We start from the raw sequence: 22,535 nt of genomic DNA, 5'->3' as shown, positions 1-22,535 counted from the left end.
TTCATTAAAATGTGTTTTTTGCATCAGGTCTTAATCTTTACATCTGTGAATACTTTGTATTTTTTGTTAAAGAAATGTGTTTCCATAGGAGTAATTTCATCAAATTTAAAGCATTTATGAGATTGTAACAGTCAGAATGATATTTTTTGTCAGCAAATAGTTGTGAATATCCTACTTTCTTTGCTCTATCTTATAGACTTCCCACTCATTCAGAACCCAGTTCACAAGAGCAGTTTTAATATACAGATGCTTTCCAGGTGGAATCAAATGATCTGACTGCTCAAAATAATGATTGCTCACCAGGGAGAGCAAACCTAGCATAGCTAGACTGTGAATTTGAAGATCTTGAGTTGGATAATTTGTTCAAAGGTAAAAACAGACCAAGAGATGGAGCTCATGAAGACCCTTTCCACAGTTATGTTGCCAAGTGAGTGGCTTTAGCCTTTTGAATGAATCTGAAAAATTTGAGGCTTTCAGACTGCATTAAATTCCAGGAGTTAGAGTCAAGGTCTGACTGCAGCGAGAACTGTACCCAGGCACGAGTCCCACAGAAATATGCTCTGCCTTCTTCTCAGTTACAAACTGAAATATCAGCCAGCTTTTGGTTGTATGGAGTAATGCCTAAGGAGGCAACACAGCTTGGAGGAGGTGGACTAGATGGCAGCAGACCCACTAGGCAAGTGGAATTTCTTCTTCTCCATAGAGGGGAAGGTCTCTTTTGTATTGAGACTTTTCTAACAGATGTGGCTAAATGGAACAAATTCCTTTTCTGGGCTGGCAGACTTGGTAAAAATGAAACACAACATGCACTTGGTACAAGCATTCTGTAGAAGAGGAATAAGCTGTGGCAGAAAAGAAAAAAAATATATTCTGCTGTCCTATCCTTGCCCTTCCTTATTTTTTAATCAGAATGCTTTTTTTTAAAATCTTTGATGGTTTAACATTCTATGCAAACTCATCACATGACAGTTCCTAATTGGTTTTGCTGAGATTTTTATAAGCAGTCTATGAAGAAAGCCCATATTTAGAGTATGTAGATGTGCTAATCAAAATATGTCAGATTATTCTGTTTTTAGAATGTTTTACATGGTTTGCTTCCAATGTTTCTTTCTCAGAGTGCCCAAAACATGAAAAACACATACTACCTCCATTGAGTTACACTTCCTTTCCTAAAATCACGATAGCCTTCCTCATAGCCTCTTCAGTCAGACTCTATTATTGTTGTTTAAAGCATGCTGTATGTAGAGGCAGAACTGAGTTCCCTTGAAACCAATACTCCCCTCACACCCTCCTCTGCGCCCCCCTAAACAGTAGATGCAGGGGAACTGCTCCAAATGACACAAGATATTCCCTGAACAGCTGACTAAAAATTAGGTTGAACACAACCCAAGTCTTTCAAAGATCTGAAATAGTCCAACCAGCTTTTTTTCTTCCATGTTTCACTGTTTCCCGTTCCAGCCTCTGTCAAAATAAGCAAGTATCAAAAGCTGCAAATATCAAAAATGTAGCTCCAGATCTTATTTTTATGAAATTTTAACTTCAGAGTTAGGCTATGTTTGGACAGACATCAAGTAATTACCAAAATGCTTTACTGGTTTTGGATTAAAATGTGATTTACATGTGGCCATCAGAGAAACCATAGTTTTGTGGAGATGAGAGGAAAAGGTCATGTAGTGAAACCACCTAACGGTGTAGCTACAGCATAGAGGCATCAGTGTCAGAATATTTGATATTATCAGCATCTTTGTAATAGCATTCTGTCATATCTTGTCAGTATGTACTATACAACTCATACCTGTTAGTAAAATGTTGTACATAATGCTGTTTCACTCTGCTCCCCAAAGAGCCAATATGGCATGAAAAATTACCCATTTTTCCTTCTCAGAACAGAACAAATGGCATGAGATGAAAATAAAACTCACCTGAATGAAATGGCTTTTGCAGTAACGAGGAGAGTTGTGCTCTACTGTTTTCATCAGTATTGCACAAGTGAACAAAAAGGCCTTGCTTTTATCTTTTTGACTAATGCCACACAAGTCAGTTTAAGAGGTTCATTCACATACATTACCAGAAAGAAGATAAGATTGCTCTGTGTACTTAAAGACCATGTGCAGGATGGCAAAACTATTTCAGTGTACAGACCTGCAATCTTGTAAAGTGCAATTACAGCTGACATTTAACCTGCAGTGCTTAAACTATGTTTTAGCTTGCAGAGCTGGACAGAACTTATTTAATTAAACATATTCTGTTAAACACATGTGCTGCTGAGTACAGAAATTACTTGTATAATTAAATCCTATAATGGAATTGTATTTTTCTTCTCTGAATCATTTTAAAGCTATTCTTAGACAGCCTTCCATTGTGATCAAGCTGCAAATCTGCCTTATTAAAATTATTTCAAATGAATAAGCACGTTTGGTATTTTATGTGGTCCTCACTATCTCAACCTCTATGCTTTTAATACCATCATACATGAAATTTGTAGTATTTTTACAGTGTTAACTGAAGCATTTTTGAAATGAGTAACAGAAAATAGAGAAAAAACCAAAACAATAACTTCTTTTCATCTGTCTGCATCTCTGAACAATTTTAAGAGTTTTCATTTCAATATTGTGGAAACAGTAAAGTCACTACTGTCAGACAAATCAGCTTGACAAAATAATTATGCCATACCCATGCTAACATATGCATGTTCTTGTCACTTGCTGTATTTTCATTTTATATCATGGAATCAAACATGCAAACACAATATTTAGTTTACCGAACAGGCTTCTGACCTCTTACTCTCCCTTAATGCTTTGTCTCCTTTCTTCCAAGTGATAGTTGGCTTTGGAGAGGCTTGTGGCTTGCACTCAATGACAACTTCTTGACCCTTGGTAATAATTATTGTTTTCCTCATTTGATTTAGTGGGAAAGTGGGAGCTGAAGCTGTTAAAAAGAAGTACGTTAACTCTACAGGGAAAAAACACAGCTTCCCATTTCAATACATTCTGACAGAAGAATTTAGTTTTGGGGATAGAATTTCCATTTTTGGTTTGGAAATTATTATACTGCAGATTAGATGGAATTTTAGAAAATGTCTGAAATCAGCAGCCAACTAGATGGCAGGTCTGTAACTTTATCCAGTTACAAATTAGTGAGATGTCCTTCACATCAACATACTAAAGTAAGATTGCTTGTGAAATCCAACAGCTTTAGAAATTAAATACTACGGTTGATTTAGTTACACCTTTTCTAAATTTTTTTTTTAATTTCATAGGTAACTTGTTAGAAGTAATTAGTTCAAAATGAAAAGTTTAAATTCCACAACTATCTAAAATGTGCTCTCTAGAGTTAAATCTTATAAAAAATATTATTGTTAGAGAAATTTTATTGCTTTCCCTTTTTATATTGGCCTAAATTCTGGGAATTGAAAAGTGAGAATTTCTTAATAGAAGATATTTAACCATGTCTTATTCTTAGTATTTAACTTTTCAAGAAGTCCCATTAATTACAATACATCAGCTAAGGTAATAAATGTATCACAAAATGCCACTTACTGTAATTTCATAATATGAAAGGACAGTTGTTCTCATGGAATCACAGTTGTTTGTACTTTTGTTAAACTAGTTTTGCAAAAACGAAGTCCCCCCTGCAATTATATCAGCTACACATATAGGAACATATTATACTCCATTGCCTCAAATATGTAGGAATTTCCTACCATTATTTTGGGTGATTTTCATACCAGAGCTATTTATATGGACAATTTATTCTGTTCTTTTCCCTTTAATAATCCAGAAAATTAAACACAACTGCTTCTTTAATGCAACATTATAGTTAAAATTTAACAGGGGTACAATTTCACAAGTGACAAAATGAAAGGCTGATTTTACTGCAGCAACATATTAATGACCATTTCTGACATTAGAGCACATCAAAGAAAGTGTACAACCACCTTATATAATAGGTATACCTATTTTATAATAGATACAAAAAACAGAGCAAGAGAACATTGTAACCAACAGGGATCTCTGCTGACTGAATCACAAATGACAAAGGAAAGTGATGGAAAGAGAGCAACCACTGACTGTGGATTTTAATTTATGTCTAGACAGAAGTATTTTGAAGCATTATCAGTGAAATTCTAATATTGGCCAGCTAAGAAATAGAGGAAAGTTACTATATAGGTTATTCTTCAGAACAACCAAATCTTAGCTCAAATGTAGCATATTATTTCAGTAACTTCAGCTTTATTATTCGTTTGACTGGGAGTTCACAGGAATGACTCCCAGGCGCAGGTTTTGAAATTTGCAAGGTTTGAGCCATACCACGCAGAGACCTTTAATCTCCAATATGGCCCTTGAGTTATTTTGACAGACACCTGTCTTCCAGCTATATCATACTCTAATAAAGATTGTGAGACTCTTACAAGTCTGTCTCACTTAACCCCATGGAAGACCTCTTACCACTATAGTCCCATTGTGTGTTACCACAGTTTGCTTTAAGGAAAACTAGAGTGTTGGAAATACATGCTTCAAGTTTTTCTTCATTAACTCTCCACTTCAACTTTTGAATAATGAAATTTGTATTATATTTCCGGGTAACACTATGTAGTATAATTGCTTTACTATGGGATGATATTAGCTCAGGTATGTAATTTCCAGTATTCAATCAGTTCTGGTGACTTCATAGGAAATTTTTACACCTTTAAAACTAAGATCATGCTTATATACCTTTGAATAATGGCTTTGGTAGAAATAATAATTTAATTTAATTTTAACAGAGACTAAAATATATTTATTCTCTAAGTTTCTTCTCCTGCACTTATTTTTAAAGGAGTAAAAAATATTTTTCCATGTATTTGAATTGAAATAGCCTTACATGAGAAATAGTCACAAAATGTAACTGAGTCAGTAATTTATGAAAGAAAATTTTCATTTAACAGAAGGACCTGTGCTCTCTCGGGTGACAAAGGACCCACTCACACATAAATAACAAGAAGAAAAAGGAGCCCATTTTTATCTGCTCTGCTAAGTTTGGATTGGCAGAAGCTGTTCCTTATCATAACAGACCAAGAACAAATGTAATTATCAAAGTGAAAAAAAAGGAACAGTTTGTTCTTTTTTGATAATACTCACCTAAAATCTTTAGCTCGGCACTGGCATAAATGGTGCCATACTTATTTTCTGCTAAGCACTGATACATTCCAGCATCTGAGACATTCACACTATGGATCATCAGAACACCATTAACCATCTCAATCCTGCTCTGTAATGGAATAAAAGAAAAAAAAAATCTTCTATAAAAGCAAACAGGCACTGGAAATTTGCTGTGCTATTCGCTTAAGGCAAAGGGATAAAAGACATTATTAAGCTAAAATAAAACTGAGCACGAAATTTCCTTGGGCTTACTTTTTCGTGTTATATAAGGAATGACAAGAAGAAAGCAAATGGGGGAGGGCAGAAAAAACTCCAAGGATATTTAACAGTAAATATTTTTCAGTGCAAGTTCACTATGTCCAAGGCTTAATTTTGTCTGTTTGCTTGTTTGTCCGCTATTACCCTTACATAATTTTTAAAAGCAGTTCATCCTAGGAACTTTAATGAGGCAAGAAGTCAGTTGTGGATGTAACATATCTGATGATCTTCACGTGTCTAGTAAATGTTTGGTTTCAGTCATCGTACTATTTTCATAAAAGTAGATATAAAAGATTGCTTGCGTGAGTAAGAGTGAAAGGGTCTAATTGCCTTCATCATGAGCACAAATTTCTTATTTGAAAGGTCCACTAGTAGAAAATAACTACCATAGCTGGAAGAGAAGGGGCATTAATAACTGTTTATGGAAATGTGTACTTCATGGAGCTGTATAATGAATAATTTGAACTGCTATAAAACATTTCTAAGTTTCATTATTACAGTTGTTGTAGGTTTAATTAAAAATTGATAAAGAACACAGTGTTTGGGAATGCAGAGGAAACTGAGAAAATTTTTCTCTGTTGTAAGCCCCCAGTTTAAACTGTAATTTAATTTGAAATTTCAGAGCCTGGTGCAACTAATGGTTTGGAAAATCAGAAAACCAAGAAGTACAGATATTTAAATTGCTTCAATTTCAAGACTAATAGCTCCACCTAAAAAGGCAGAAGTGGGTAAAGTAAAGGCATATAACCTTATTTTCAATGCCTCACAGCTTCAAAAGTAAACTGGGTTTATGTTTCCTTTCTCATTGTTTGCATAATTGGATGATGTTCACAGATAGAAGTGACATTCACTGAAAATAAAGACATTACATCTTTTATACTCATAAATCCATTCTGTGAATTCATTTACAAATGGAGACATTTTCTCCCAGAATTGAACAGCTTTATTTAATCTGGAAAAATGCATTAAATAAATTTACAAAACTTTTCTTTACGCTAAATAATTTGAGACCACAAAAATGGAAAGGTGCTAGGCAAAACCCACGTAATGTGGGCTGACGTGTTGATGATTCAGTGAGAGAAACAGAACAAAGTGAAATAAAAGGCAGGCCATGCCATGAGTCGTCTTTTAAAAGGAAGAGAATTTTACCTAGATCTAAAATATATCAGGTGACTGTAGCTAAGGCCTTCACATTCTAGGAGTTTTACATGAAACATTTTAATGGTCTTGATGGTGAGTTCTGTTACTTTCAGAGAATTAATGAATTTGAAAACTGATGAAAATGTAATAGTCATTGTGCCTCTAACATTAGCCTGTTAGTGTTTTGAAGAGTATGATTATGTACAAACAAAATGTGGTAAATAGCGTAACATAACGTAATGTAACGTAACGTAACATAACATTGGGGGAAATATGAAGGAATATGATTCAGCAAATACAGCACTTCCCTGAGTTGTTACTATCTTTTATACAGAAAAAAAATAGATACAGATAGCATAATACCACAATCGAAAAGAAAAAAAAAAACAAACCCAAACATACTGGAGATTGCTCAGCTGTAGATTATAGTACAATGGCAGATGCTGTTGCAGACACAACGCAGAAGGTCCTGCCTCCCAGATATTTCTGAACTACAGACATTTACTGGTGAATGCAATTTTACATTGCTTGAGATGGTTCAGAGGGGACATTCATAGAAAAACTGTCTGTATACTAACACTTAAGAAACTATCACAGAAAACAGTCATTTCTGAAGTACTTTTCAGTACTTTCTTTAACTGACTTTATCTCAATGAAAGGAAAAACATGCAACATACTGGTGACTCCTCATCTAATGTACCTGTGGCCAGAGAGGAACTCCATTTTTCAGCCAACGATATGTGGGCCTTGGCTTTCCAGTGGCTTTACATTCCCATCGGAGCTGATCGCCACTGTCTAATTGAGTATCATTAAGTTTCTCCACCCAATGTGGGTAGGCTGCAAGGAAAAAATACCATGCTGTATACAAAGTGTATAAACTGGTAAGTCTCTAGCTGATATGCAAAGACCTAATCAGATAAAGTGCTTAAATTATGGCCTTTACAAAGCTTAACTTACTCTCAGAAAGAAGCACATTTAAACAAATAACCAAAACCAAAAGAGAAAAATTAATAAAGCTCCATATCTTTAAAGGAAATGCTGTAACAGCACCAGGCAGTGAGCAGTATCATGACCAGGAATAGAAATCTTCTGGATTTAATAAAGTCCAATGGATTAAATTACAGTACTACATATTAATGCATTCATTATGACTGAATTTTAGAGCATTTACTTGGTAGTCACAACAGAATATTTCGCAACTTTTCAAGACCTAAGCTATTCAAATTTTGGTAAGGAGGTCAATAATCATAGACTGTTTCATTTAGTTTTCTCAGTTTACTAGAAAATCATGATTTATTCAGCTAGGAATGACTGGGCATTTGGTAAGGTACTTGCACATATTTTTGTTAAAGTGTCTTGGGTTTAATTCATATTTCAAGAGAGAAAATGCTTTTAATGTTATTAAGCACAGAACCCACGAGATTTCCAGCATTCATCAGGAACGTAAATTATGCAGTAAGTCAATGTTAAAACAGTCTTTTTTTACAGGTACACAGTTGTTAGGTGTATTTGTGATCATTAGTACCTAAATTTAATGTAATAATCAGTTAAAAAGCAGGGAATATTTTTTGCAGAGAAGCAGATCTTTAATGCAGCAGTCGATCAAATAGCTATATGTAGGATCTTATAATTTGGAAAACTTTGCATGACTCAGTGAGGAACTGAGCTGCCATATGCAGAAATAAAAATGTATGCTTAAAAGCCAGCTTTTGGGGTTTCATACTGTAGCCATATCAATTTGTATAGCAAAGAGGATGATAGATGAAATTAGTTAACGTAACGATATTGAATGTTGGGGTTTTTTTCAAATAAGTAGCTAAAAGGCCTTCATTGCTAAAGGAATGTAAAATTCTTCTGCTTGGTATGAATAGAAGTCCAGATCTGTCACAACAAAGTCTCTGCTTCAAACATCAGATAATAGGTAACGTATTTAAACATGGGGAACTGATTTTAAAAGTAAATCTTTGAATCTAGCTGTCATTTGACAGGTCACCAATCAAAGACGTGAGAGGATATGAAAAGGCATGGCAGGTGACTAACCACTTCTAGTTACATCTCGTGCATGGATGATAAAGAAAGTGAATGAGATGTCTATCATTCCTAAGCAGAGAATAGTCTGTTTCAGAGTCCCTGACCAGACAGTTGTCAGAAGCTGGAAACATAGCAGAAAAAGAATCACTCATTTCCCTTTCAGTAGAGGAAATCAGAGATAAGATTGACCCAACCTCACTCCCAAACCCAAGATGAAAAACATCTGCTCCCATATTCTTCTTATTATAGTCAAGGCAATGCATGACATGCTCCATATGTGCTCCTCTGCACTGAATCGCTTGATTCTTAAGTTATATCAAAGGGACCCATGAAAACCTCAGAAGCAGTTTGTGGGAGTCCCTGCTCACTTATTGTCTACTAATTATCCCAAAAACATAATTTGATTGCATTGTATAGTTGATGCTGTTGTTTTCTTTTTGAGTGCTTCGGTGTGCACAAAAGAAGCATGCTGAGATGCAATTGTTTCCTTTGAAAATGAGTATGCTAATATGATTTTGGAAGCTGTGACAGTTAAACATGTAACTAAAAATTCATAAAAGTTAGCCAGTGGTGCCATAAAATAATGCAGTTTCAAAGAGGTGCTAAACTGTTCCTATTTATATTTTGTTCTTTTTATTATTTTGATTTTCTGAAAATTCTACTATATGACCCAAAGCATATCTAGTCCCATTTTTCTATATTGAATTTGATCTCATCATGAACCAGAGCGTCCAGAATTAGTATGCACCTGCTCACACTCAAATAAAACTGTCTGCCCAAGCCTGGCTGCAGAGTTGTTCTCCTCAGTACACAACTGCCATTCCTGACTCTCTCTCTGTGGCTGTCTTGAGAGCATAGTCATGGCATGGGTTTTAGCCTGTAACCACAAACTTGCAAATCATAGTGGCTAATTGGTATTAACAACCTTTTTTCATTAGTTGGGGTATTTCTACCCTAAATTTTCTCCTCATAGCCTAAATGACCTTTGAATTCATAATTTTCAAGCTGTTAAATTTGCCATCAGCTAAGGCAATGACTCAGATTCCCATCTCTTTGAGAACAAGGTAGCAAAGCAATAGGTAGATGTAGCAGGAATAGAACTAAATGCATGATTAAGAGAAATATTTTAATCACTTTCTGACTTCCTTTCTTCTCTCTGTGTATTCTTTACTTTGCCCCAGAGAGTTCCCTCTCTGCACATTAGCAAGGGTTGCTTGCCATAATATCATCACACTTGTTCTTAAACCCTGTCAATAATTTAAAAAGTGAAACATTTAACTGGATGTATAACCTCTGGCTCAATATATTCTCTTTTTTTAACAAAAATATGTTAACATCATCCTGATATACCTGAGGGCAAAGAAAACTTCACTCCATAATTACACTTAATTTTAATTAGGAAATGTAAATTCTAAGGAGCATTTAAACAGATTTCAAAAGTAACAGGTTCTTTTTTCTTTTTATAAATGTAACATTCATCTTGGGGAAAAATGGCTGTTTGCCTGGTTTTTGTTTGTCCAGTGAAGAGTTTTGGGTGAATGTAAGAATAGAAGGATGTATTTTATTATTCAGTAGTCTTTATGGATATTGTGCCATAGCTTTATACAGTGCTCCTGAGATTTTAAAATCACTGTCCAATCCCTGATTTATTTTATGCTGCATTTCTGCACCTGTTTATTCAAGGATGTCCAAATGTTTTACAAACACAAATTGGCAATAAATCTGCAAGCTTACAGGCCAGTTTTTATATCCTCGGTGCAAAATGAAAATCAGATGCAGAAAACTCAGCCTACTTTCTCAAAATGTTAAGCAACTTTTTGACTGAAAGGAAATTAAGGACAAAATTTTGCATAGACAAATGACTTTGGATAGTGTCCTAAAATATGAACGAGAACAGAGTTTGGGGTGAATAAAATTCATTTTCTGGACACGAGGCCAATTGGGAAGTATACAGTAGGAGAAGAATAGGTAGCTATTACAGTGAGGAAGATAAGATAGCAAATTTCAACTGAAGCTGCAATTCTGACCACAAAAATCTCTTCCTCTCTAGCCAGTTTTACTACATGTATCTGGACTAACCTGTAGTGGCAGCAGTGGATTTTCTTCCATACAGTTTTTATAAGGAAGTTATTAAAATGTTTTTTGAAAATCAGGATGGTCCATTACACTGCATTACAGAATATTCCTGCCCTCAGCTGCTTGTTCGATTCCAGTGTTACAGCAACCCTCCCCTCCTGCTGTGGCAGCAGTGCTGCTCATGGAGCACTGCTGTGAGCAGGATCAGGGAATTGATCCAGCCGAAAGAAAAACAGCCAAAAAAGTGTTTTTGTGGTCTGGTTGACACCACCACTCTCTGCTGAACTGACACTAGTGAGTAGGTAACACAGAACCAAGAGGGTCAGAATAAGAGGGCAGCAGAAATTACACAAACCAGTGCTTACTATTGGGAAAATGCTGCTAGTCAGGATTTGTGGAGGAACTGTGATTACAAAAGGTTAATGGCCAGTTTCTCCACCCAAATTTTAATTTTTGTGCTGTCTTCTATTAATCAGTTTGAGCTTGAATGAAATTTCATGGAAATTTCATGGATGAGAAGATCACTTGGAGAAAAATCACACCTCTCAAAATAGGTTGCAGTGCATATGAGGATGTCTTGCATTATCAAAATTTTATTCTTAATGCCTTTCTCACTTCTACAGCTGAATTTCCACTAAGTGCTGAGACTACAACAATCTGAAATTGTCAGCATCCAACATACCACTTTCTGAACAATACCCAAAGTGTCAGCTGCATCAGACAGTCATAGGATTGCAGCACCAGGTAAGAAAGAAAAATCACTAGTTTGTGATTAAATGTGACCAGACAGGCATACTGGGCATCCTGTCTCTCTCCAAAATACTCTGTGGTGACCCAGATCAGATGCAACTGATGAAATGAAGAAGATTCAAACAGACAGCGAGTGAGTTCCTACAGAAATATGCAGGTTGTGAGACCAGAGTGTGACACAGCTGGTCCTACAGCCTGCTCTGAAATTTTACAAGAAACCCCTGGTAAGGAATGATGGTCTACATCTGAATTTCTGAGCCAAAATAATCATTTTCTCCTGGAGGAATAAGGTGTCAGTGAAAAAACAATGGGTTTAAAGGTAAATAATTCATGTTGACCGTTGTTATGAACAAGAGGTACAGCAGGAAATGCTGTTTCAAGCAATGCCCCTAAATCCTGCCATATCAGCTGTCAGTGAAGGAAGTGAGAATTTTGTAAAGAAACATTTGGCTAAACTTTGCGCTGCTAAAAACCTTCTTACCCAAACCCTCTTACACCCTGGAAAGGGTTGACAAGGTTGGTAGGCCAATGAGACACTAATGCTGTCTTTCAGGAGCACGGAAGGCTGTGAGAGTATTTCACCTTGAGGCCAAGAAAGGCACTTGTAGGGGGTTAATAACAGTTGTGCTTCTTGTTCTGCTGTACTGGAGGTCACTGCTGGTCTCCTCCATCTGGAAGCCCTCTGCTACTTGCTCTGATCTCACTCCCTGCTAGTGCAAATAGGTGAAACTCTGACTCAGATCTGGTTTTAACTTATCTGTAAGATAGTCTAAGGTATAATAATAGACTTAAGAGAAACTTAATAATATACTAGTGTCACATATCTGTCAGTGAGAGGAATGAGAGGAAAGGGACCCCCTTTCCATAACGTTAAAGAAGTTGTTCTAATACTATTGCAAAAAATGCTGATTAGCACAAATTGTGCACTATCCATAAAGGCAGTGACTGTAAAATATATAATCTTGGCAATGGTGGAGAACTAAAAATTCATATTTCTATCTGGACAAAGTAGAACAAAACTGACATAGGAAATGTTTTCTATGGGCTCCTAGATTTGAGTACCATCTTTATTTCTGCTCAAAACAAAAATGGGTCCAGGCTAATGAGTTGTGTAGAACACTTTATCGTGTTTGCTGTGATTTTATTCCACCAGTCTGCAGGGTGCTCTTGAGGAAATAATTTCATTTTCCAGCATCTTAGTTTCTCTCTTGAAGAGCACCTTTTATATTCCTTTAACTGTGAAAGAGGGAGGCAGAGATAATTGTAAGTCCTTTATAATGTCCTTTGGCATCTAGTAGTTTCACAGCTCTAGAAAACAGCTAGTAAGTGTATGAGCTGGGTTACAACTTACAACTCAAATGAAATTTTTTTTATATTTTAGACATTTTATGAAAGTTGTTGAAGAACACCAGGCAAGCTGCTAAATGCCCCTGGCCCCCAGGTCTCTAGCAGGAGATGCTATACTTTCATGGGGGTAATTGACAGTAAGAATTTTTAATATCAGAGAAATATTGCTGCGGTATTGGCATAGTAGGAGGCATCAAGTTGTTCCTGGGCTTTGACTGCTGTTTTCAGTAAAAGCCTTATAAAACCTTTGCTGCAAGTGCAGTATGGATGGCATGTCCAAAACAAAAGGTGCAAAATACGTCTTTTGCCATCACATATTTTTTCCAGCATATACCAAAAAAACCTGAAGACAAAATTTGCCTTTGGCTCTAGATGGATGAGAATGAAAAGCAAGGAGAGAAGCATCATCCAGAGATATGCTGATACTCACCAAAAATAGGGAGCTAAGATAAAGACATTGGAAAGCTGGAGGAGACAGGAAAATTGATTACGGACCTGGAAATATTGACGTATGTGGAAAATAAACTAAATATATGATGCCAGTCTACGGTTATTTGATGAAAGTGTGTAAAAAAGACAGAGAACTGTGTATAGTTAGTGATGGGGAGAAAGCACTAGGAGCCATGGGCTGAAATCAAGAAAAGAAAAATAAAATTGATTAACAGGAGAGACTTGTTCTTAAAGGTATCTATTAGCCTGAGGACCTGTCTAAACTGCAGCAGTTGGAATTCCACTGACTGCAATGTATGAAGAGAGAAAACAATTCAGAGTCTAAAAGATTTTTTGCATGATCTCCTGCAGTAGACCTTTCCTCCTAAGTATTTCAATTTGTAGGATTCATGGAATGATAGCAAGTGATGTAGCTTTAATTGATAAGAAGTAGGTGGGACTCAAGCACACATTCAATATAAGGAAACTTTGACTTGTAAATATTCAGAGCATGTCTTATATAAGCTTTTGTTTCTAGTCTCTAGGATGCAGTAACAATATTATATAGAACTCATTATTTTTACCAAATATTTTTAATTTCATGTTGTTTTTTCTTTTCAATGTGATGCATGATTCAATTTTCTTTTATGCACACTCAAAAAACTTTTAGAAAGACCAACACTGAGAGAAAATGTTCTGCACTTTCTGAAAATCAGAACTTGCAAAATTTGTGCATGCCTGGGTTAAGAACTTTTTACAAAAACAGAAGCACTTCTCCAGCTCTGATTCCTGTACAATGAATTTGACAAAACTCAGCACCCAGGCATGGCAAGGGTAAAACATTAATAAAACTGTGATAAAAATCCTAAGATATTTCTAGTTATTTTTATCTAAATTCTGACAGATACATCATGCTTAGGTTGCATGTCATTGTTACCGTATCAGGAGGAAAAAAATAAACTTTTAAAATAATAGTGATATCCTTTAAAAAAAACACCAAAACCCCCATAAACATCAAACATGAAATTGTATTTAAGCCAGTTCATTGAGGGAGTCAACTTTATTTATATCTCAGACTTTAATGCATTACTAGGGAATAAAAATATATAGCTTAATTCAATACTAAGTGTATTTCAGAAGAAAGATATTTCATTTCTACTGGACCTTAGCATCCTTCATATGTAGTTAAAGCCTTAAGTGTGGATGAAGCGTTGCTGGATAATACTGTGTGCAGTTACACTTACTGTACACTTGTAGTTGTCCTCTGAAGACATTTCTTCCACGAGAGTTTTCAGCCTTACATTCGTACATTCCTGCATCCTCTAGCTGCACATTAGGTATTTCAAGCACAGCTTGGGATTTTCTCAGGCGAGCTTTACTTGGATTATGACCATTAACTTTCCTCCAAGAGATTGTTGGAACAGGGCTGAAATATTTAGTAAAATTACTGTTAGCACTTTTCCACTATTGAGAATATAGATTCTGTTATCTGGTAGTTTAAACACTTAATAATCTAAGTAGCAATAAAATACAACCACAATTAAGGTTCATATAATGCTTGATATACCTCACTTTCTGTAGGGAATCCTTAATAAATGGTTTGTTACATGGAATGTGTCTCTTTCATCCACAAAGGAGGCCAAGTTTTTATTGAGATCAAGTAAATCACTTGAAATACTCTATCTAGAGCTTCTTCAGCACTCTCTGCTTTACTCCTGAACACTTTCACTCAATAAGTAAAAGAAAATAATGACTTCAAAACCTGAATGAATTTAGCAAATTCCAACACTTCTTGATTTTTCTGCAATGAAACTGCAGTTCAGGAGATCAGTAAGTGATACATCCATTTAGATGGGGGATTTTGGTACCACTTTATCTTGGATAAATTAAGTTCACCAAAGTTCTGGTTACAATTTTCTGTTTCTGTTGCAATATTCTTTAAGTTACAAAATTGTCTGTGTAAGAAGTATGTATTAACGGCACTACCGCTTCTGACTCACAGCATTACATGCCTGCTTGCAGGTGTGGAAGGGCTTTTCACTGTAGCTTGCTATTCCACACAGTTCTATGTAGAAATTGTGTCATTTATATTCATACTGAGGGAAGAAATGGATTAGATAGTGTTTGCACTCATTCAATTTTCTTTTTAGTCCAAACACTCATCAGTCGTTGTGCACCCATTGGGCTTTTTGGTATAGAAATCCATTTGTCTAAATATGGCAGTGGATACTTAGGGGGGAAGAAAAGAAAAGAGAAAAAAAGAACTGTAGTTATAACATGTTTTATTGTGAGCTGAAAATGAGACTGCTTCAGGTATTCCAAAAGAAGCTTGGAGGACATCATAAAAGAAAATGTAACTGTTACATGTGGACACTTTTTCAAAAAATATTTTGTATTTATTTGAATTGCTTTCAGGTCTAAGCTTAGATATAAACACAGTTGGATCTTGTGGCAGTTTAGATGGGGAAAAGTACTTCATAGCATAGATTCAAAATCAAAGCTTCTGATTTCTGTCATCATTTGCTAACTTCCACCTGCTGCAACTATATGAGGTTGCATTAAAGAAACACCTTTCCCTCAGTATTTCAGGGTGTCCAGTTTGAGACACAACAAATACAGACATGGCAACCAACCATGGGTAAAGCTCTAGCTGTTCTTCAGCCAGTTAAAATCAGGCTGTGAGTTACTGTAGTTGTACTCAAACTTCCAGACAAGATGCTCCAAATTCTATTACTTTACAGAGATTCAGAAAATTCTCCAACTTGTAGTTGGAGGTCAGAAGGTTTCTCTAATCTTATCTCCTGAATGTCACAAATCACTGAATAATTTAATTGAGCCTATTAATGTAATTACCTTCACAAAGTTTGTTTCTTGGCCAACATATAGTCCCATATGGAATGGTATCCACTATTTATTTGAATATATCAGAAAGAGACGATCATTGTTTCCCTTATCAGTTTGCTGCACTGATTACTTAACCTGACAAAAGACATTTTATTTTGAGTGTGTGTGGATTCATTTCTGAGGCATAATGCCTACAATATCTTTCTATTCTTTATCACTGTCCCCCATGGAAGAAATACATGTACGGAAATCAAATCACCCTTTTTTTCCTTAGTAAATAAAACAGACTGATTTATTTTTCTTCAGCACTCCAATCGTGTATATCCTTTTCTTTTTATAGATGGTTGTGGATCATATGATGGGTGTGGATCATATGAGCTCTTTTTTTCCCCCTACTGTATCACCATAGAAGCTTGATACCTTGCTCGTTATTAATCTTAAATTACTTTCTTGCTGACTGATTTCATATTTTAGTGTCCTGTAGGTTTGGTTTGAGGACTCTTCTTTGCAGCTTGTATGGATCTAATTTATAAAGTTTGCTTCCTATTAGAAGTTATTTTACATACTTTTCAATTAAAAGATTAAAAGAAGTTCCCATTCTTCCCAGACACAAGTACTTCAACCTGTTGAATTCTAAATATGAAGAATAAATAGGATATTTCTGTCTGATGCACTAATAAAACTTACTGTCTTTAGCCCTACCACTTACGATATTCCTTTCACGTCCTTAGTTACATATTTTGATTTGCTATACTTTGATAGCTATTTGTATATATTAGAAGTAATACAAATAACAATATTAGTTTCTTTTTTCCCCATTTATTAGCTCTCATATTTTACTTCTAATTTCACACTTTGCTTTGATATTCAAATTTATACTCTTTCTTGAGTGACTTTCTGGATATTTTGTAACCTCTTGTTTTGGGTTCAGCTTTAAGTGTAAACTCCTTGTATGCTTGTCCTCTTTCTATACGAAATATAATTATGTCATGATTGCTGGCTGAAAAACAGCCATCATGTCCAGGCAAGTGTTTCATTAATCATTATTGATCACAACATAGGTCCACAGTAGGAATACTTTATGCTGGTACAGTGCAATACTACTCAGAAACTGTTGTTTTATGAATGAGATGATAGGTGTGCAAGTACATTTTATTTGGCACCATAAGGGTGCCATGCTTGTTGCTCATTATTCCTTATTTGCCCTTCAGCCCTACTTCCAGTAAAATCTGTGACAAAGGTGCTTTTGCTCTATTGCCATGGAGGAAAGCTGGTTCTGCTGAATAGAACTGATAAGTGGATTTTTTTCATAGTGTATACTTCTGAGAAACAATGAAGACATTATAAACCGTGAAAGTTGTCTCATTTAGCTGCTATGAGATTACTCTGAAATTCATGTATTTAGAAAATTTCCTTTAAATTGCATTTAACAAATTTTTTTGAAATTTGCTTTCGTGTATGCTACAGAAAGTAAGTGTGTATAACATGGCAAATACAGAGGAAACTTGTTCTCTGGGTCATTAGGAAACATATTTTAAAACAACTCACTTTTTTCTTCGTCAGTATGAGGTAGTAAGTGGAGTTTTTCAAGGAGATAAAATTACTTTAGCTGTGTAGATTTAATGATTCCAAAGGAAAGTACTCCCAAACTGCAAATCACTACTCACAGACAACTTGTAGTTCTGTTTAATGAAGCTTCTTATTTTCCTTGCATAACTTACAAGTGAGGTATGAATTTTACATCTGAAATAAAAATATGTCTATATCTATTTGTCCTCTGTGACTTGTGTGAGAATGAAATGAAAGAATGAAATATATCTAAGTGAGGATGTGAAAGAATAAAATTGTGTGACTGTTCTAGAAAACTCATAAAATCCACCATAAAAGCTAAACTAACTTATGCATATACTGTTCATCTTTTCAAATTATTCACAGCTTTTTAAAAAACAGAGCAACAGCAGAAGTATCTCTAACATTAATATGAGTTTAATGTAATATGCATAATTGTTAAATCTTATAATCATTACAATCCATTTTTATTTTGGTCTCAGCAGACATCTATAGAAATATAGTTTCCTTGTTTATTATAACCCTGTTCACATTCAACTACTATAGGTAACTTTAGTCAAGTTTCAATTGAGTTCAAAGATGAGATTTCTCCTCACTTTTGGAAATAATCTGTTGAATACTACTGTTAAATCTTAGCACGATCAAGAAAATCCTACTTGATTTCAGAAATACCATCATTAAACTTCTCATTCATCTGAGCTGAAATAAAAGTTCTAAGAGGTCACTGGTGACTGTGATAGACATTACTGTGGGTTTGTTCATTTTGAATTTTAAGAAAATATGAGTTATAGTTTTACATTTCATATACTAAGGTGGATGTGCTTTCCCACCACTGCTGGCTTGTTCCTTATGGCACAGAGCAAGGACAGTGTGCCTGCTTGGCTGCATGTCCAGCTCCACGTCATCTTCTTCACACTTTAAGTCCTAACATGTTAAAGCATCTCTAACAGCTAAATGATTCATTATTCATAGTGAATTATACTCCAGAGGCTTTTCTCTACTGATTGAGCAGAGCCTAAACTGTTAGCTCAAACTTGATCCTTAACTGTTTGATAGCTATAGTTAGATAACATAACGAACACTTCTGGTGATTTAAAAGATTTTTACGAATTCTTAAATTCAAGTTAGTCATGAACACAAGAGTCATACGATTAACGTGTAATCAAACAAGAGAACAGAAGATTCACAATAGGCAAGGTATTGGTTTTACAAGTAGTGAGTTAAGGGGAAAATCTATTCCACAAACTTTTATTTCTCCATTTAAAAGTTAGATAATGGTATTTACCCTTAATGAAATCACAACAGCACAGTTAGATGATGAAAAATTTAATAGAAAAGAGCTGAACTTTTCCTCCTGTGGATTCAGTGTTGGCCACATTGCAAAATACCATGTTATATTTTTGTCATCATAGTATAGCAGATGCTATATTGTGGGATGGAGATGATGAGCTACTAAAACTGTTCAATAAGGACAGAAGTAAGCGCTGGTTTTTTCCTCAGCCATCCAGTGACCCTTTTTTCCTAGCCTCTGTATCACAGCCTACCTCAGCTTGGTGGCTGGGGGGACTCTGAAATAAGTGGATATTCTTCTAAAAAGTATTAAAGACATAACAACAGGTAGCTTGTTACCAGCCTGTGACTTGATCAAGGCTGTTGAGAAAAGAATCTGAAGCAACTTGAAAAGCAAAAGATTTATATGACATCTGCTGTGTTAGTATGGGGGATAATACACGAAGAATCCACAATTTTAAGTTAGAGGAGACAAATTCTTTGAAGCAGAATATTTGCTTGAAAAGGTGACATGGTTTTGGCAGGTGTTCATACAGATTCTTAGGGCTGCAGTACTACAGTACCACTGTGTTTACTTGTCCTGTGTAAAGCTATCTTATAACTGGACTTTCTCTCACATAATTTTGCTCTATTCCAAACTTTGTCCAGGTAGAATTTCTGTAGCTGGCACATTAAGCTAAGATTTTGTAACTCTGCTGTACAGGTATGGCCAATGTATGTGTACAGATCAGTTCCAGAGGACTAGTTACAATGGGCCCAGGACTTCCAGAAACAACAGGTCTACTGCCAATCATGACGCAAATACACACGTAAATCCAGTGTGTCTGGGGTGCGCAAGATGGCTTTGAACTTGCTGATCAGCTACAAAGTTTGAAGACAGTGAGCGTGATGATTTCCAGAAGTGCTGGATTTAAGGTTTTTGTACCTCACAGTACTATATGCACGGCCACAGGTGGTGTCCCCCAGGGCTCAGTTTTGGGGCCAGTCTTGTTTAATGTATCTATCGATGATCTTGGTGAGGGGATTGAGTGCACCCTCAGCAAGTTTGCAGATGACACCAAGTTGGGTGGGACTGTTGATCTGCTTGAGGGTAGGAAGGCTCTGCAGAGGGATCTGGAGAGGCTGGATTGATGGGCCCAGGCCAATTGGATGAAGTTCAACAAGGCCAAGTGCCGGGTTCTACACTTTGGCCACAACAACCCCATGCAATGTTACAGGCTTGGGGATGAGTGGCTGGAAAGCTGCCCCGCAGAAAAGGACCTGGGGGTGTTGGTTGACAGCCAGCTGAAGATGAGCCAGCAGTGTGCCCAGGTGGCCAAGAAGGCCAATGGCATCCTGGCTTGTATCAGAAACAGTGTGGCCAGCAGGAGTAGGGAGGTGATCGTGCCCCTGTACTCGGCGCTGGTGAGGCTGCATCTCAAATACCATGTTCAGTTTTGGGCTCTTCACTACAAGAAGGACATTGAGGTGCTGGAGCGTGTCCAGAGAAGGGCAACGAAGCTGGTGAGGGGTCTGGAGCACAAGTCTTATGAGGAGCGGCTGAGGGAGCTGGGGTTGTTTAGCCTGGAGAAGAGGAGGCTGAGGGGAGACCTTATCGCTCTCTACAACTAGCTGAAAGGGGGTTGTAGAGAGGTGGGTATTGGTCTCTTCTCCCATGTAACTAGTGATAGGATGAGAGGAAATGGCCTCAGTTTGCCCCAGGGGAGGTTTAGGGTGGATATTAGGAAAAATTTCTTTACTGAGAGAGTGGTGAAGCATTGGAACAGGCTGCCCAGGGAGGTGGTGGAGTCACCATCCCTGGAGGTGTTCAAGGAACGTGTGGACGCGGTATTGCGGGACATAGTTTAGTGGGCATGGTGGTGTTGGGTTGATGGTTGGACTTGATGATCTTACAGGTCTTTTCCAACCTTAATGATTCTGTGATTCTGTGATTCTGCATTTATTTTTTTGTGGGAAATCCTGAAGACAAATACAATAATGGTAACTCTGGGGACCTGCTATTGACAATTGCCAGTATTTGTTTCCTTCCGTTCCTCTCAAGCTCTGATAGAGACAGAAAGCCTAGATATGTGATTCTGGATAGTAAGTTTGGAATGGAAAAAAATGCTCCTCCATCTTTAAACCCAAAGTAAAGCTGTGTAAATTACTAGACAATGTTTTTAGTAGCATTTACAAGTTTTCTATGATGCTCGTGAAAGAGAAAGGGAAGGGATTGGTAATATTGCTTCTTCAAGAATGACGTTCTACTGACGGGGACTTGCAGTTTGGTTGGTTTTTTTCCCCACTTTCCCTATGCCATATGGTAAAAGACATTAACTCTAAATTTTTAGATGTAATATGAAACATTAGTCAGAGTGAGGCAGAATGAGTCCTGGGAGTGTTCCCTGAGATTTACCAAAGAATCTTTATTATATTACTATGAATGATCACAGTATTTGTAACAGCATTGTAAAGTCTATGCAAGAATAAGTCCACTTAAAGGAAGGAAGAAATCAATCCAGCCTGAAAAATAGAAACAAAATCCAATCCTGGTCTAGCACCTTATGACATAAATTCTTATTTAATATGAGCTAAAAATTAACTTTAGATTGATGAAAGTCTTAGAAAGATTTATTTGACGTAAACAATATGTGCTATCAAAGGAAGAAGAATCCTCGATCTATTCCTGTCTTATATAAAACTCAGCTTGAATATGTCATGTTCATGTTTAAAAAGATTCCTTCCTCTCATCACAAGTTTATCTCCAGGGGAAAGGACATCCTTACTTTTAACACTGGAAATGCTGTTCTATTGAGAGTCTTCCCAGTTTACTGAGAGAGTGGTGAGACACTGGAATAAGCTGCCCAGGGAAGTGGTGGAGACACCATCACTGGAGGTGTTCAAGGAACGTATGGACGAGGCATTGTGGGACATGGTTTAATGGGCATGGTGGTGTTAGTTGATGGTTGGACTCGATGATCTTACAGGTCTTTTCCAACCTTAGTGATTCTGTGATTCATCTCTCTCTTGGGATTGTTTTGTTAACAGTAAACTTTAAGAGTAGCTTCCACAGCTTCCAGGTTTGGCATCTGATAGAATTAGCAAAATGTTTTTCCTAAAGTGAGAAGTGGTGTGAAGGGGCATGGAGGAACATGACCTTTTGTCCTATGGGACTTACTTAGAAACATATATTTCTATACTAGTTTTTGTCTCTATCCTGCAGTTTGATTTTGGGAAAATCATTCTATTTTAATACCCTATGCCCTGTTTTATAAAGAGAAAACAGCCATTTTATGTCTCTGTGACTTGTAGATGAAATGTAGAACATCATGATAAAAATTGGTTTTGAGGGTGAAGGCAAATTACTACCTGTGGACTTCTATACTGAGAATTTGCTTAATACTCGAAGATGCTAAGATGCTAGCACTCCTTGTTCCCCCCTCCTATATATAGGAAAAACACTGAATATTTGAATCCCTAGTTCCAACAAGAAATTGGCTGTATAACTTCTAGAATGATTTGCTCCATTTAACACAAGCCAGGGATCTTGGCATGTCATTAAATTGTGAGTACCATAATATCTTTAAAAGACAAGTCAAAATCAGCTTCCTCTTTGCCTGCAAGTTGTATATTGAATCTGAATTCCTCAAACCTCCAACCTTCATTTATCAGTGCAGTGAT

General features: G+C 36.3%; 1 protein-coding gene across 1 annotated transcript in view; it reads right to left on the bottom strand.

Annotated features, from left to right (window-relative positions):
* The window catches only part of CNTN5 (contactin 5), a 295,846-nt gene that overhangs the window by 138,407 nt on the left and 134,904 nt on the right, over positions 1 to 22,535 (bottom strand). Inside the window, exons 8-11 of the mRNA XM_059824823.1 lie at positions 14,417 to 14,598; positions 7,240 to 7,376; positions 5,121 to 5,250; positions 2,778 to 2,928 (exon numbers count right to left, since the gene is read on the bottom strand). Coding sequence (XP_059680806.1) covers positions 2,778 to 2,928; positions 5,121 to 5,250; positions 7,240 to 7,376; positions 14,417 to 14,598 — 600 coding nt within the window. The remainder of the gene's footprint in view (positions 1 to 2,777; positions 2,929 to 5,120; positions 5,251 to 7,239; positions 7,377 to 14,416; positions 14,599 to 22,535) is intronic.

This window comes from Gavia stellata, chromosome 1 (genome assembly GCF_030936135.1).
Source record: "Gavia stellata isolate bGavSte3 chromosome 1, bGavSte3.hap2, whole genome shotgun sequence".
In the NCBI taxonomy this organism is placed as follows: domain Eukaryota; kingdom Metazoa; phylum Chordata; class Aves; order Gaviiformes; family Gaviidae; genus Gavia; species Gavia stellata.
This window is presented reverse-complemented; position numbering and strand designations above follow the sequence as displayed.